The sequence below is a fragment of the Fimicolochytrium jonesii genome (genome assembly GCF_025526975.1).
Source record: "Fimicolochytrium jonesii strain JEL569 chromosome Unknown EV422scaffold_45, whole genome shotgun sequence".
NCBI classification, from domain to species: Eukaryota; Fungi; Chytridiomycota; class Chytridiomycetes; order Spizellomycetales; family Powellomycetaceae; genus Fimicolochytrium; species Fimicolochytrium jonesii.
In genome coordinates this window covers 155,680-169,303 of record NW_026515712.1, presented here as the reverse complement: position 1 = coordinate 169,303, position 13,624 = coordinate 155,680, and the positions used below count along the sequence as shown (strand labels likewise).

At 54.4% G+C, this 13,624-nt stretch overlaps 6 protein-coding genes across 6 annotated transcripts; 3 read left to right on the top strand and 3 right to left on the bottom strand.

The window, feature by feature from the left end:
- Positions 1-175: 175 nt before the first annotated feature.
- EV422DRAFT_342769 (uncharacterized protein) lies at positions 176-2,665 on the bottom strand. Its single transcript, XM_053066477.1, has 3 exons — positions 1,130-2,665; positions 375-1,053; positions 176-299 (listed from the first exon to the last, which is right to left on the bottom strand). Exons 1-3 carry the CDS (start codon positions 2,220-2,222, stop codon positions 221-223), a joined length of 1,851 nt encoding a protein of 616 aa, XP_052920814.1. The 5' UTR covers positions 2,223-2,665; the 3' UTR covers positions 176-220.
- A 48-nt stretch (positions 2,666-2,713) lies between these two features.
- On the bottom strand, positions 2,714-5,580 carry EV422DRAFT_342744 (heme peroxidase). Its single transcript, XM_053066475.1, has 9 exons — positions 5,077-5,580; positions 4,904-5,003; positions 4,789-4,835; positions 4,384-4,718; positions 4,171-4,323; positions 3,926-4,102; positions 3,665-3,852; positions 3,437-3,594; positions 2,714-3,367 (listed from the first exon to the last, which is right to left on the bottom strand). The coding sequence occupies exons 1-9, from the start codon at positions 5,402-5,404 to the stop codon at positions 2,862-2,864; spliced, it is 1,992 nt and encodes a 663-aa protein (XP_052920813.1). The 5' UTR covers positions 5,405-5,580; the 3' UTR covers positions 2,714-2,861.
- Positions 5,579-7,386, top strand: EV422DRAFT_342755 (uncharacterized protein). The gene is made up of 2 exons (XM_053066476.1): positions 5,579-6,359; positions 6,442-7,386. Exons 1-2 carry the CDS (start codon positions 6,062-6,064, stop codon positions 7,116-7,118), a joined length of 975 nt encoding a protein of 324 aa, XP_052920812.1. The 5' UTR covers positions 5,579-6,061; the 3' UTR covers positions 7,119-7,386.
- Positions 7,385-9,382, top strand: EV422DRAFT_610791 (uncharacterized protein). The gene is made up of 2 exons (XM_053073862.1): positions 7,385-8,481; positions 8,551-9,382. Exons 1-2 carry the CDS (start codon positions 7,872-7,874, stop codon positions 9,015-9,017), a joined length of 1,077 nt encoding a protein of 358 aa, XP_052920811.1. The 5' UTR covers positions 7,385-7,871; the 3' UTR covers positions 9,018-9,382.
- A 1-nt stretch (position 9,383) lies between these two features.
- Positions 9,384-11,593, bottom strand: EV422DRAFT_342681 (WD40-repeat-containing domain protein). Its single transcript, XM_053066473.1, has 5 exons — positions 11,357-11,593; positions 11,122-11,274; positions 10,142-11,056; positions 9,738-10,068; positions 9,384-9,661 (listed from the first exon to the last, which is right to left on the bottom strand). The coding sequence occupies exons 1-5, from the start codon at positions 11,367-11,369 to the stop codon at positions 9,511-9,513; spliced, it is 1,563 nt and encodes a 520-aa protein (XP_052920810.1). The 5' UTR covers positions 11,370-11,593; the 3' UTR covers positions 9,384-9,510.
- EV422DRAFT_342694 (uncharacterized protein) lies at positions 11,427-13,617 on the top strand. Its single transcript, XM_053066474.1, has one exon. It carries the CDS (start codon positions 11,819-11,821, stop codon positions 13,460-13,462), a length of 1,644 nt encoding a protein of 547 aa, XP_052920809.1. The 5' UTR covers positions 11,427-11,818; the 3' UTR covers positions 13,463-13,617.
- Positions 13,618-13,624: the final 7 nt, after the last annotated feature.

Below are 13,624 nucleotides of genomic sequence, written 5' to 3'. Positions count from 1 at the left end.
CTCATGCTTTCCCCATCGCAACACGTTGCTGAAAGTTGCCCGGGTGTTGGCAAACGTATTTATCACATGTGTTCTAAATACATCACTAAGAGCAGTCGTCTATTGTAACAAGTTATTGATGGATGCATAATCAGATAGTAATGTCAAAAACATTGATTGCAAGAAAATACACGCTCTCCTTATCCACTTTGGAGGAGGGTCTGAGAAATTTCGAAGGGCGTTACAACACAACAATTTGTTCGGGTGAATACTTCAGGCTAAGGAGCAGGTCGTAAACTCCGGAATTCATAGCGGGTGGCCTATATGAGGATATGGAATTGAGTTCATCAGCGTCGCCGCACATGATTGAGATTGAAAACGAGTGCCATACGTACCCGCAAACCATTATAATCATCTGCTTTCCTCCTTTCGGTCCCTCCTCACTAGAAAGCGGTTTCGCCGCCGCGGGAGACTCGATGTACTTGTCGCTTGTAATCATCCACTCGTCTGGCGCGACGAACGGAATTGGATCGTTCAGGATGGAAAAGCCCCCGGGAGTCGCCTTGGAGCGGTCTTTCACAAGACTCGCACTACTCTGACGATCCGAGGCCCCTGACGATGACGGGTTGCCTCTATCTTCGCCCATAATACGTGTTTGGGCCATCCCTAGCTTCGGCAGCTTCGGCAGCGATGCAGAGGATATGCCGAAATTTTGGCTTTGACTATGGCTGGACCGCCGTCTGTGCATGCTCATTGCATTCGAGCGAACCATTGAAAAGGATGGCGCAGTGAACAAGTCCCCTGGTGGTAAGACGTCCTTCAATAGTCCACCAGTAAGTTGCCCGCTGCGGCCTTTGTATTTCTCTTTGTTGACCACGTTATGGCAAAAGTTGACCACGTCGAGGTTGCCCATGTAGTGCTTGACCAAATTGTCGATCTCGTCAATCGCAAACATGTCTGCGTCACTTCTGTTCACATTGAGCAACGCTGCTTTGAGTTCCGGTCGGCCGGTCACTGGGTCGCGCTTTCCGTGTCGGAGATGAAAATCTAAGGCGAGCAGCATTGGTGTCAAGCCTGTACAGATGCATCAAAAACCGTAAGCCTGTGTTCTCAGATGGTGCATCCCTTTATGCACCAAGATTGAACATACCAGATCCGCCAGCAACCAGTCCCATAACATCCCAACACCCATTCTTGTCCAGAGGATTGGTCGCTTCCGCATGCATGAACGGTCCTCGCATGCGAATGGACTTACACTCGGCAAGATGAGCCGTCATCAACCCCACATTCATCTTGATATAGAATGAGATATGTCCTTTGTAATAGCTCTTCCACGGCGTATATGGTCGAGTGATGATGCTGCCGTCTTTACCAACACATTGAAAGTAAACGCTTTCTCCTGGGCAAAATATCATTTCCTCATCCTCGTTGTCGAACGCAATCTTGACAAGATGCACCTGCCGCTTCCCACCCTTCGTAACGGCGTCGCGAGACGTGACCCGGAAGTTCCGGTACGAGTCCTCCGATAACGGCGCACGTTCCTTCTGCACGGCTTCCCGAATACCCACCGGACGCAGCAGCCGTGTCGAAAACACTGCCGAGTCGTTCCCACCGCCCTCTTCATCCGCGTCGTTCCGGTCTGGGCTGGTGGTTTTCTCAATGCGGCCAACAGCTAGGGAGGCCAGGAGGTTTTCGGCCAGACGCGAGTGGCGGTGGACCATTCCGTGCAGTGGCTTGTGGGAGCCGGTCTGTGGTTTAGCGTTCATGTCCGTGCGACGGCCTCGCGGGGGCGGGTAGAAGAAATCCGTGGCATCCATGCCCACGGCTTCATACAAAAGCTTTGCTCCTCCCGGGTGTTTTGGGACGAACGGTTCTGCGTCGTACACAACGCCACGGATGATCAGCCATTTGCATCCGTTCGCAACATTCTCTTGGACGGCGTCCCATGAGAAGAGAGGCAGGGAGCTTTGGATCGTTGGGCCTTTTGACTCCCTTTCCTTCTCCGCGGCTGATCTGAGAGTAGCCGGCGCGAAGCGGGCCTGATATAAATGCCATAGCAACAATCCTGCTGGGGTCATCAGCACCATCGGTATGTACAACCACTTCAACCCTGCGATCCTGAAATCAGTACTCTCTACCCACAATGGATGCGACACTAGAAAACCTACAGTTCGAACTCGAGGCTTCCGTGATATCATTGACCCCCAAGTAACCCTGCACAAGCCCCAAAAAATACGTCGCATACCCCAGCACCCAATGCGCCAACCTGATCTGCCGATTATACTTAATCGTAATCGGCGAGCTCCAGTTCCCACTGAACCGACCCAGCCACGTGATACAAAACACCAGCACGGCAATAACGAGCCCGATGTTGGGATGCGGGCGTGTCCGGTCGCCAAACCCGCCGAGAAGGGCCAGAACCGCCGAGAGGATGATCTCCCCACTGACCAGCGACATCAGCGTCTGGTGGTACGCGACCCAGGTCGATTTCTCCTTCCAGTAGCGGGCGATGTAGATGCCTACGGGATAGGCGTACGCGAAGCCGACAAACATCATGATGCCGTGGAAGATGTTGAGCAGGTGTAAGGAGTGGCTATCGGATTGGACTGTTGTAAGGCCGGAGTAGAAGTTGATCAGGGCGTGGGCGCGGTTGCCGGGGCCGTGGTACTGCAGCTCGCGGGAGTCGCTGTAGGCGAAGATGACGGGCATGTCGGTAGTTGTAATTGCGACATCGCGGGGGTCCTTGGTGTTTAAGAGCCGGGAGAACTTAAAGGCGTGCTTGTATTTTGTTGCGGTTACTGGCGTGAAGTTGATCATGTCGTCCGTGCCTCCCACAGATGTGTCGGGGGATGGAATAGCTGTATTCGAGCTATCAACACAAGTCAGCACACCATAGTCGAAACACATAAACGTTCAATCGGAGCATACCTGTACGAGTCCTGCCCCACCCAATTACCCGGCGTCTTCTGATAAAACAGATAGATATCCGCCGGCAACATATTCTCCCCAAACCCAAACCCAAACCACCCCTCCGCATTGCTCTCAACCACAAATTCGATCCTCTCGCCCTCAATCGCCCACGACAGCGTCGTCACTCCCATCACCGACACCGCTGCCTTGCTCACGGCCTTCGCCGCCGACGCGGACACGAGGTCGCCGATGACGAACGGGTTGTCGGGGTAATCCGTGATGTTGGTGTTCCATTTGACGAGGTTGCCCAGCTTGACTGTGGATTTGATCTCGGCGAGCTCGGCGTCGGTAAAGACGCCCGGGTTCTCGTACCAGTATGGGTCCCCGTCCCGGATTCGGATGAAGTTTTCTTTGACGATGGCGCAGGAGAGAGGGCCGAGGATGGCTTTGCCTCTGTTGGCGTCTTCCATTACGCCACCTGTGAAGAGCGGATTTCCGTTAGCCCATTACTCTTCGGTTATGTTTTTATTGTGATTGTGCGCCTTACCAACATAACCGTCAATATTGTCCATCGACGTCCCATATAACGCTGACATCCGACTCTGCAGGGCCGTATCAGCGGTAATGTCCTCCCACTTTGTAGCCCGCGACAAGTTGTAGTGCGCCCGAAGCGTGTTGTAGTCTGCCAGTCCCAACTCCCGATTCCTGCGATGCATGCCACAAACGGTCAGCATTTTCGTACCGCCGAGATCCAGTTCACAAATCGGTTGATTACCTCTGGATATTCGTCGCCACGAGATCGAAGGGGTGGGTTCCCCCAAGCGGGAGCTTATTGCGCACACTGGGCACGTATCGATCGTCTACTTCCTGTTCTGGCTGCGCGGCAAAACCGCGCAAGTATGGGTCCAGCCCAACGTCCAGAAGCGCTGCCATGTTGTCTCCCAGAAAGGAGTCTTCGAGTAGCTGATCATCGGAGTGGCGTAAAGTCAGCGTCGATAATGAAATCCTCAAAGCAAGCAGATCTCTGATTACTTACCAGATGCCCCTGGTGGACCGGATGACCGTCGGAACCAAAGCGTTGGATGACAGCGTTCAAGGAACTGTGCCCGTACCGCATGGCGACATTCATAAGCGCAAGATCCAACTGCGGGTTGACTTCCGGATTGTAGCCGGTATATGCAGGTGGCGCCTCGCCGACCAGTGTGGGATAATACTACAGGCGCGCTCAACTCTTGAGGATGCTGCAGTGATATCTATATAGATCCGGGGTGGGTGACTTACGTAGCTCATGGTGATCCTCTGCATGGTTGCAATCATCCACCGCCGGGCCTTGTGGAAGACTTGATCGCTCGTCCAGTCTGGGTGGACTGCGAAAATTTGTCTCGCTCGCCGATTGTGTTCGCGCAGGAGTAGGATATATGTGACCGTCAAATGCTACAAAGGAGAAGACTGAGCAACAGCCACTTTGTACCCCAGGACAGCTTTAGCACTCACCGGAACCAGATTAATGACACCCAGGGGAAACTTGAAGAACCCGTTTTCCATAGGCGGCGCCTCTCCCAAGACGGTATAGTTCACCGACTTCAACAACCCGTTATCGCCTCTAAGCTCATTACACCCCTGTTCCGTCGGCGAATACAGTCCCGTCCCATCGATGAACGCAGTAAATTCGTTGATGATTTTGCGCGCGAGTTGCGGTCCGTGCTTGCCCTGCACCACTTCAACGCCGCCGAACCTCTTTCTTAGAAACGGTATGCTGAGGTTGCCGAATTTGTAGGGGTCAAACACGGTGTCGCCCGTGGGGACAGGTATCGGAAAAGGGTCGGATTCTGCAAGGATAGACGCCGGGTATGTCAGGACCCTCGAACGCAGATCCTGTTTGCTATCGATCGCACTTACCATTGTCCATGGGCCCACTAAGCTCGGTATGGAGGAAGAGACCCCACCTGGTAAAGAGACATATGGTGTTAGGATCCGGTGCATGCTCGTACTGTGTCTCCAAAGGTTCACGTACATCGGGAGCAAATCAGACGACGACATGGAAGTGTACACGTATGGTGCGGATCCAAGGCCGTTGGTGGAGATAAGTCGAGCATTTGGTCCGTTTGTTGGAGCTGCAAAGAAAGCAAGGCTGATGTCAGATACATCTTGTCTTTTCTCGAGGGCAGCCTCCTACAAAAAACCTACTCGTGTTGTTATCCGCATAGTTCGCCGGGTGCGGCCTCAAATAAATCTGATATTCAGCTCCGTAATTCGGGTGAACTTTGTTGTTCCCCGTCCCATCAAACGACTGGTAATCCAACTGTGGGGTGACTGCTCGCCGTTGCACATTTTTTGGCGCGAGCGACTCTCCATCGTCAGGGACCCGGGCTCTTAAGTTCCACGTACAGCCGGTAGCAAAAACTGGATCCGAAGCGTAACTGTCGTCGCCTGTCTGGGATGCCCTGTCTGGCGTGCCGTTGCATAGGGTTGCGCAGAAGATCAGACCTCCGATGAGAGCAGTTGAAAGGTGCATATTGCCGATTGTACACGCTTGCGATGCTGGAGGGCGTGACTTCAGAAACCTGCTCCGTACCTTCCGACGGGAGGCAGATCATACACAGAGGCGAAGAATTGGGCTGCGTTAAAATCCTACCGAGGATGTTGCGCGCGGTGCGTCGGAGACGGCGAACATGTCACGCGTTTCCTCATGCGTGCGATTGCATAATGGAATTGTTATGGCAGCAGACCTGAACGAAAGCACACCGTTGGCCGAACCCACTATTATGGCAAACAATGAGGAAGTTCCACAATGAATGTTTTCCACGACCACCCTTTCATTCCCTGAGTCTGAAACGTGTACAGTACGTCCGCACTCATATCCGAAGTTCCTTATCCGCCGTTTTGTAACCCTTCCGAAACTTTGACGGGCCCTTTGAACAGTTCGTCAGGTGTGTATGCAAACAAAGCCCTGGTCCTTCGTGATGCAAAACCCATGGGATCATTCTGGAGCGCTTCCTTCGAGTAAAGCAAGACCGACATATGTTGTGTTCTGGCTTCGAAATCGTCACCGACATCTCCGGGTGGCCAATGTGGCCTGTGTTGGAAAGTCACAAAAGGAAGGGCTTCATACAATCCGCACTTCTTCCGATCGCGATCGTACAGCTTCTATATCTACTCGTCTCCGCTTGGAATGAAGTGGTTACCTACAGTAACTCTCCATCACAACGCGGGCGCTGTTAAGTCAACAGTAGAACACGCGCGATATGGGCAGGACCTGTCAGTCGCCCATCTGCAATCGGTCTTCCCACCGTCCCCGTTCCCTTTCCAACAACTCCAACTTCGTGCAGTCCCACCAACCAGTTCCATGATGTCCACCGACGCAGATGGAAACCCAAAACTGGCCGGGTGTGAAGCCCTCTGCACGGATATTCTCTCTCGTATCTCGGAGCACGCACATGTGACGGTTCTGGACGGACCTATCGAAGATGGTAGGACTTGAACATTTTGCTTTTGTTTCATTCGTGAGATGTTCTTCTACCGACTCGTACTTATGCCTCTGATGCTTACTAGTGCTCGTTATCGAGAAAACGACAACTTGCGCGCACGTCTACATGACTCAACGCATATCACCCTCCGTCCTCGCAGACGCTTACTTCCGGCGTGTCAAACCGGCAACCGTCACCACTCAGTCAAGCAAGACGCAAGATCCACCGGCGATGCCCGGTAAACGAGCAATGAAGCGCGGCGACTACCATGTGCCTCACACCGGAACCGGGGCCAAAGCCCTTTACGCTCACCTTGTCGATCCGCCGGGAGTGGTCTCACTTCGGGCGCGCGGAGGTTCACAGGCCATGCGCTTAGAGGAATACTTTCACTCCATCATTAACCACCCCGCGATGTTTACGGCAAAGGAGGAGAAAATCGTCCTTGTGCGAGACTTTCCGATGATCGAACCCGAACTCAAAGCGAAGGACGGTAAGCCTGCTCCTGACGCCAAAGAAGCACACCAAAAGACGTTTTTCGACACAACTTTTCCGATATACGTCCCATGCATGGGTAGCGTAGACGTCGCGGCATGTGGCCAGTATAGGCAACATGTGCTTTGGGCGTATCGGCTCGTGCCGATTCGAAATTCGACAGGTACACCCAAGAAGAACTGCAAGTTCGCGGTGGAAAGAGTGCCGAAGGAAATTACGGCTATGGCGTTCGCGAGTTTGGGAAAGTGGGAGTTTGAAAAGTTTGAGTGATGCGCTGGGACGGGAAAGGTCTCTGAAACATCTCTGAAACAACATGGTCTTCGAAGAACGGCGTAACCTTGTCATGCGCATCATGCGTGGAGTATGGGTGTCCATAGGGGGAAGACAAACTCGAATTTGTAACAACTGTATATGTAACGTCTCTTCTTCCCGGGTAGCTTGCGTCTGACGACACGCATGAATATCATCGCATACGACGGCGCACTGACAGTGTCAATGAGTCACAGTGTCGATTTCGGAGGAGGTCGCGCACGAGCGCTGTCAATACGACGCTGTCCAAATGCCTTTCGCTTTCCGATTTCACATACCGCCCCCCTTTCGCTTTGCTACTTCACCATTCTCTCCCCTTCCTCCGTTCCTCCACAATTTTTATTGTACCGAGTGCTGCTCTTACCAACCATCAGCCGAAAGACTTGCTGTTGCCATCATATAACCGGCCTCTGCCAAAACGTCAGGACGGAATTTTTGACAGGTTCTTGGCGCACGTCAGCCACGTTTCCTGCAGGCGGGGCAGTTTGCGACTTCTCGCACGTCGTGGCTCGCTCTGCAAGCTCTTACTTTCTGCCCACAACGCAATCGGCTCTATCTGTTCGTCGCTCGTAGAAGGAACTACCTACGTCCGCTCCTACAAGTTTCCTCGCTGACTAGTTTCGTCGAATCCATTGCTGCCTAAATCAAGCCAGACGTTCCCCGACTGGCAGCCGTCCCAAGTTCCGTACACAAATTTCATCTGAACCATTAAAAATGCACCCGCAAATGACCTACCTCCTCCAACTCCTCGACGAAACCGGCACCGCCATCCCGCCCAACCCCGCCTCTTCAGAGCCCACCTCCGCCCTGCGCGCCTCTCACCACATAGACTCCCACCACCCCGGCAGCAAGTTCTCCGTCCTCGTCAAGCCGGTCCGTGTGCCCATCCCTTTCGGAACGCAAGCGATCAGCCGCAACCTCTTCCCCACCTCACCGCAAACCGAGACGTTGTCAACACCCCCCAGCACACCGACGCAGGCCCCCGCTACGCCGCAAATCGGCTCCCACAGATGCCTCCAAGTCTTCCACAACAAAATCCTCATACATTCCCGCATCATTCCGTCCCCGCCCATGTCCAAAGCCACCTTAGCCGAACGCAGAACGGCCAATCAGCCTATTCGATTCTCCGCGGACGGCGTGAGGTTTGGGGAGGCGGGGGTGGTGAAGGTGGAAATTTGGAATGTGATTGTTTTCAAGAGAATGGCGTGTAACAATGATACGGAGGCGCTGGGAGATGGGAAGAAGAGCATGGTGTTGTGTAGGCGGATCGGGGGGGATCCGATTTTTGTGGGGAGTGTGAAGTATGGCGAGGGTACCGTTGGGGGTAAGTATTCTGACTAAATCCGAGCCTTTTCACCCAGAATCCGTATTCATCTTCCCACAATCCAAACAGAACCAGCGCACACCCGCCCCGCCGGCCACCCCACCACCCCAACGTCAACACCCACCTCAACTCCCCTCCCCCATCGGCCCCCGGCCCTCCTCCCAACCTTCCACATCCCCCTCCCACCCACAACCCCGCCCTACCACACCCCACCCACCCACCGCATCCACCTCCCCGCCCCCGTCCCATCCCCGCACCGCGCAGTCCCTGACCTCTCAGAACCGCCACACCCCTTCCGCGTCGCCGCTGCAGCGTATCCACTCTCGCCACCTCTCGTCAACAGCCCGATTCGCCCTAACGATATGGAAAAACCATGTGGACATTGCAGCAAAACACTAGCTCTCTGCGCCGAGCTGCAAGTAACCGTGGGAATGTTACAGAAGGAGATTGGACGGATCACGGGGACGAATCTCAAGCGGAAGTGGGGCGTGGATGTGGAGAGTGAGGCACGGCCCGCGGGGAAACGGAGGGAGTAAATTGTTTGAGCGCTCGATCGGTCTCTCTCACGCACAGGGGGCAAGAAAAAAATCCGAGGATACACACCTCCCGATTTAGGTAGCTCCCATCATCATTTGCATCTCACGGCGTAAACCACCCTCCCTCAGTTCTCCGCACCCTTCCCCATTCTGTGAATCTCATCACTGTGCGTTCGTGCATTCAAGCCTGCTGTATATGTAGTACCTCCTCCCTTTCTTCCATTTGCACATGTATCTTTGCCGACATAGCATGAGATGTACCACTTCATTTGCCATAAGCCTCTAAAATTGACGGTCCCTGCTTGCGTCAGCTCGATGCTGATCTTGTCATCGCCCGGCTAGTTCTTTTCCAAACGCTCGCTGACCACATAAATCACAGAAAATAGCCATAGACGATCTAATTGACATGCCCATATCATTCCTCGCTACTATACAAAATACATACAGGGTTTCTCGCTAATATCACGACATGCAGGTACTCAAGCTATGTGCCTTACGCGGAAAGCCCGTCAACAAACACCTTCCCGTCCGCGGAGGTGCTGACAATGTATTTTGCGTCTGGGCCGAACTTGATGTCTGTGAGGTGGCTGCTGCCGTGGGTGGCGAGGTTGGCGAGCTGATCCCATTTTTTGGCGAGGTAGATCCTGGGAGGGAATTGAGAATGTTTCAGCATATTGAGCGAAGATGATAGATAGGTGATGAACAGGAATCTCAACGAACCTTAATTCATCACCACAAGCCGCCGCCAAAAACTGCCCACTGTAATCAAACCGCACTTTGCTCACACCCGTAGTCTTGGCATCCTCAATCTGCAGGGACTTGAAGTTGACCAACTTCCGCAAATCCCACAGCTGCACGACGGACTCGGTGTCGGACGAGGTGGCGAGGTAGTATCCGTTCTCGGAGAAGGAGATGCCGGTGACTTTGCCGGTGTGCGCTTCGAAATCGCGCACGTTGGTTTGCGAGCGGATGTCCCAGAGGCGGACGATCGAGTCGCTGCCGCCTGTGGCGAGGATCAGGCCGTCCGGGTGGATTTGGGCGGATACGAAACCTGTCGACGTGGAGAATGTGAGTATTGCGGCTCTGAGTGATGTTTCAACCTATCGACGAACTCGGATGCTCACCTCCAATTTTGCCCGATTGAGAAACGGACGACAACGTCTGCCCAGTGTGAATATCGTTGAAGGCCCATGTAGCGTCGGCTCCGGCTGAAATGAAGTAATCTCCAGAAGGATGCAAGCTCAGCGCGGTAACAGCCGCCGTGTGAGTCTTGTTGACCCACTTTGCGGCACCGACAGAATAATCGTCGTCGCCAGTAATCTCCACCTGGAAGTACTTGATGGTCTTGTCGGCACCCGCAGTCAAGAAGTGCAACGAGTCGTCCTTTCCAGCAAACACAACATCGTTGATCGCACTCTTGTGAGCGGCAACGTGAGACGTGGTGAGTTTGTTATCCTGGGCTCTGTCAAGAATGTTGACATGTCCCGCCTTGTCTCCGACAATGACAAGCTCCCGGTCCACGCCTGCGACCTTTCCAGAAAAGACGTCGGTAGCCGACACCCCTTTGGTGGCACCCTTGATCTTGATCCCCTCGCCAATCTGTGCGTAACCCTTCACATCGTCCGGCTTCGCGCACATCGCAGCGGGCTTCCTCTTCTTCCGCACGGTCGACAATGAGTCGGACGTGGCCTGCAACTTCTGATGTGCCTGCTCCAACAAAGCCGCACCATCGTTGCTAGGTTCATCCACATCCATCTGGTCCCCACCGTTCGCCACCGTCGCGGGTGGAGCGGCGTAGGTGGTCTGGACGGAAGCCAAGGCAGCACGGGCCTCGTCCCGCTCCCTCACCAGTCTGGAAATCACTCGCTTCGCAGCGTCGTTCTCGTAAAGAGCGTTCGAGAGTTCCTGTCGTGCGGCATGGTATTGTTGTTTGAGCTGATATGTTTCAAGCATCACCGCATCCCATTCGTTTTGAAGCGAGATCAGAAGGTTGGGAATGGAAGTCGCTGCTGGCGGTCGTGGTTTCACGAATTTTGTTGCTACAGGGATCGACGGTTGTCAGCCTGAGGTGACCAGCGCGTGGCTGTCTGTATGTCCCACTTACAGAGCTTGATGGTTAACAGATCATCAGCGGTAAGCTCCTCGCCACTCACGGGGTCACGGCCATTTTCGGAGATGTACTTGAGAATCAGCCGTTTCTCGTAGATGTTTCCGGACTTTTGCGAGACCACAGGCTCCACGGGCGATTCTCCCGATACTGTGAAAAGAGTGAGGTTAGCCTTCTGCACCTGTGTGGGAATGCGTTTCACATGCTCAGGAAGCCATGGGACGCAACTCACGAGCACAGAACATTGTGAAAGATCTAGCGAGCTGCCGGTTGCAAAAGCGGATATTGTTCAGCTTCCAGACGTTCTCTGCAGGCTACGGTAGTGAGCGTGGGTTGAAGACAGCGAGGTAGCAGTGACCGACTTTCTGCGAGCAGGGGATGTTGAGCGAGGAAGTGTGTTGATGGGGTGTTGCTCAGTTGTTGCTCGCCGTGAAGGCGTGGCTTAGCGATCGGACTCCCTGCTCGCGTGAAATGCTCCCAGTCTACAGTACATGCGGCATTTCACCCAGCGCTTCAACAGGGTCGTGCTGTATGGATGGGCTGGAAGCATCCATAGCGTATAGCTTTATTGACGAGGGTGGTTACGACGGTCTCAACAGCATTAGGCTGGTGTTGTTTGAAGGAAGTGCATGCCCTTGCAGGTTGTGGGATTACTTTGAGAAACCAGTGCATTCTTTCTAATTCACAAGCGAAGATGGCAGACGATCCTTTCATCCATTCCGCATCCTCGCTGCGGGAACAGCTGGTACCAGTAGGAACGCCAAATCTAGCACCACAGCATGCCGCATTATCTACATTATCAACCCACATATCCTCGCCTAAACGCAGTTTCCCGTCCGAACCCGACCCCGAAACACAACGAGAGGAAAGCTCACCCTCAGCAGCTAAACGGCTCAAAACATCCCACCCGAATGCCGTCACGACTCCTCAATCAACAGCACTGCAACTCACCGAAGACAGCATATCTCTCGACCTAGACCGTCTCATCAAGTCTGTCGAGAGCGCCGATGATGCACTCAAAATTAGCGAAGAGGAGGAGGAAGCGATATACGCCAAGATGGCCGCGTGGGTGGAGAAGGCGTCGGAGCTGAGCGCGTTGATTGTGCCGTGGACGGGCGATGTGGATGATGGGGTGGCTGAGGAGTCATCCAGGAAGGTTGGAGGGGAAGCGATCTTGGTGGGAGAGATGTTGTGGGGAACCCGGATGGAGACGCCGCCGACGGTGATGGCCATCGTTGATGTGCATATGGAGGATACACCACCACCGCCGTTGGCTCTAGCGCCGCCGACGTTCCTACACACCCCAACAGTCGTCGTAGGCGGGCCAGAGGATGGGAAACTGGTCACTGTAGCCGCCAACGCCTTCCAGCCCCCACCACCCGCCGACGAACCCTACCCACCACCCCCAACAACCTACTACCCCACCGCCCACCCCCCAACCCACCTCCTCCCTTTCCCAACCCTCTTCCCCCACACCCGCGAAACCCTCATCACCGCCTCCCCAACCGGCACAGTCCACATAACCGTCCGTCGCCGCCCCTTCCGCTCCGTCCCGATCGGCGCGCGCATCACCTCTCTACACGCTATGACGGATTTAAGGGGACGAGGGTGGGTGCTTGCGGGCGATGGGGAGGGATGTGTGACGGCGTTTGGGGCGGTCGAGGGGGGTTGGAGGGTTAGGGTGTGTTCCCCCCAGGGATATGCTCCCACCCAGGATGGTGGGAGCAACGCGGTCAGAGCTGCCATACCACTCCTGGTATCCACCTCCCCCGGGACGCTGACACAGTACGTGGTCGTCGCGACGGCGTCACCGGCACCGGTTCTCCACGTCTACGAAACCGACACGAAAGTCAAGATCCTCGAAGTTCCCGCCGCGCCCGTGGCGGTCTGCGCCGGGTTTTTTCGGGACGGGGACGGGGATGAAAGGCGAGCCGCGGGGAATGTAGATGCGGATAATGTTGACGCGAGACATCAGCAACTCCTCGTCGCATTCACCGACCACTCCCTGCACCTCATGGACGGGTTCAGTGTCCATCCGAAGCCGTACGCCCGTTTGCCCGCCCTGGTTACCATCATCAAAGCCTTCTCCCTCCCATCACAACAACACACATCACCACACCACCCCCGCTCAACAGATTACACCGTTCTCGCAGGCCACTTTCCCCAATTCCACATATACAATTCGGGACAGTGTGTGTACACGCGCGAGACGGAGGATTGGGTGAAGGAGGTTGATGTGCGTGTTTCTGATGGGGAAGGAAAGGGATCGACGGCGTATGTGACGGCATTGTTGATGAATGGGAGGGTGGAGTGTTGGGCGATTCGGGTTGGTTCGTAACTCCCTCCGCGGCGTTTTTTTTTGGGGGGGGGATCGGGTAGTGTTTGCCGTATGTTTCCAGTTCCCAATACGAAAATGAACCGAGTTGGGTGAGACTCTATCTTTCATGAATGCACACATTTTCTGAGGAGGAACAAGATTGAGAAAGCAAAAACGGAGACG

Bases quoted from the DNA above. Each gene is read 5' to 3' on its own strand.
- EV422DRAFT_342694 (XM_053066474.1), top strand. From the start codon at position 11,819: ATGGCAGACGATCCTTTCATCCATTCCGCATCCTCGCTGCGGGAACAG.
- EV422DRAFT_342769 (XM_053066477.1), bottom strand. From the start codon at position 2,222: ATGCGACGTATTTTTTGGGGCTTGTGCAGGGTTACTTGGGGGTCAATG. The intron at 1,054-1,129 runs GTATGTTCAATC...GCATCTGTACAG, and splicing joins ACTGGTTGCTGGCGGATCTG to GCTTGACACCAATGCTGCTC. The intron at 300-374 runs GTACGTATGGCA...ATCCTCATATAG, and splicing joins ATGATTATAATGGTTTGCGG to GCCACCCGCTATGAATTCCG.
- EV422DRAFT_342755 (XM_053066476.1), top strand. From the start codon at position 6,062: ATGAAGTGGTTACCTACAGTAACTCTCCATCACAACGCGGGCGCTGTT. The intron at 6,360-6,441 runs GTAGGACTTGAA...GATGCTTACTAG, and splicing joins GGACGGACCTATCGAAGATG to TGCTCGTTATCGAGAAAACG.
- EV422DRAFT_342744 (XM_053066475.1), bottom strand. From the start codon at position 5,404: ATGCACCTTTCAACTGCTCTCATCGGAGGTCTGATCTTCTGCGCAACC. The intron at 5,004-5,076 runs GTAGGTTTTTTG...CTTTCTTTGCAG, and splicing joins CTATGCGGATAACAACACGA to CTCCAACAAACGGACCAAAT. The intron at 3,853-3,925 runs GTAAGTAATCAG...TCCGATGATCAG, and splicing joins CGGTCCACCAGGGGCATCTG to CTACTCGAAGACTCCTTTCT.
- EV422DRAFT_610791 (XM_053073862.1), top strand. From the start codon at position 7,872: ATGCACCCGCAAATGACCTACCTCCTCCAACTCCTCGACGAAACCGGC. The intron at 8,482-8,550 runs GTAAGTATTCTG...CAATCCAAACAG, and splicing joins TGGCGAGGGTACCGTTGGGG to AACCAGCGCACACCCGCCCC.
- EV422DRAFT_342681 (XM_053066473.1), bottom strand. The intron at 11,057-11,121 runs GTAAGTGGGACA...CGATCCCTGTAG, and splicing joins TCTGTTAACCATCAAGCTCT to CAACAAAATTCGTGAAACCA. The intron at 9,662-9,737 runs GTTCGTTGAGAT...ATTCCCTCCCAG, and splicing joins GCTTGTGGTGATGAATTAAG to GATCTACCTCGCCAAAAAAT.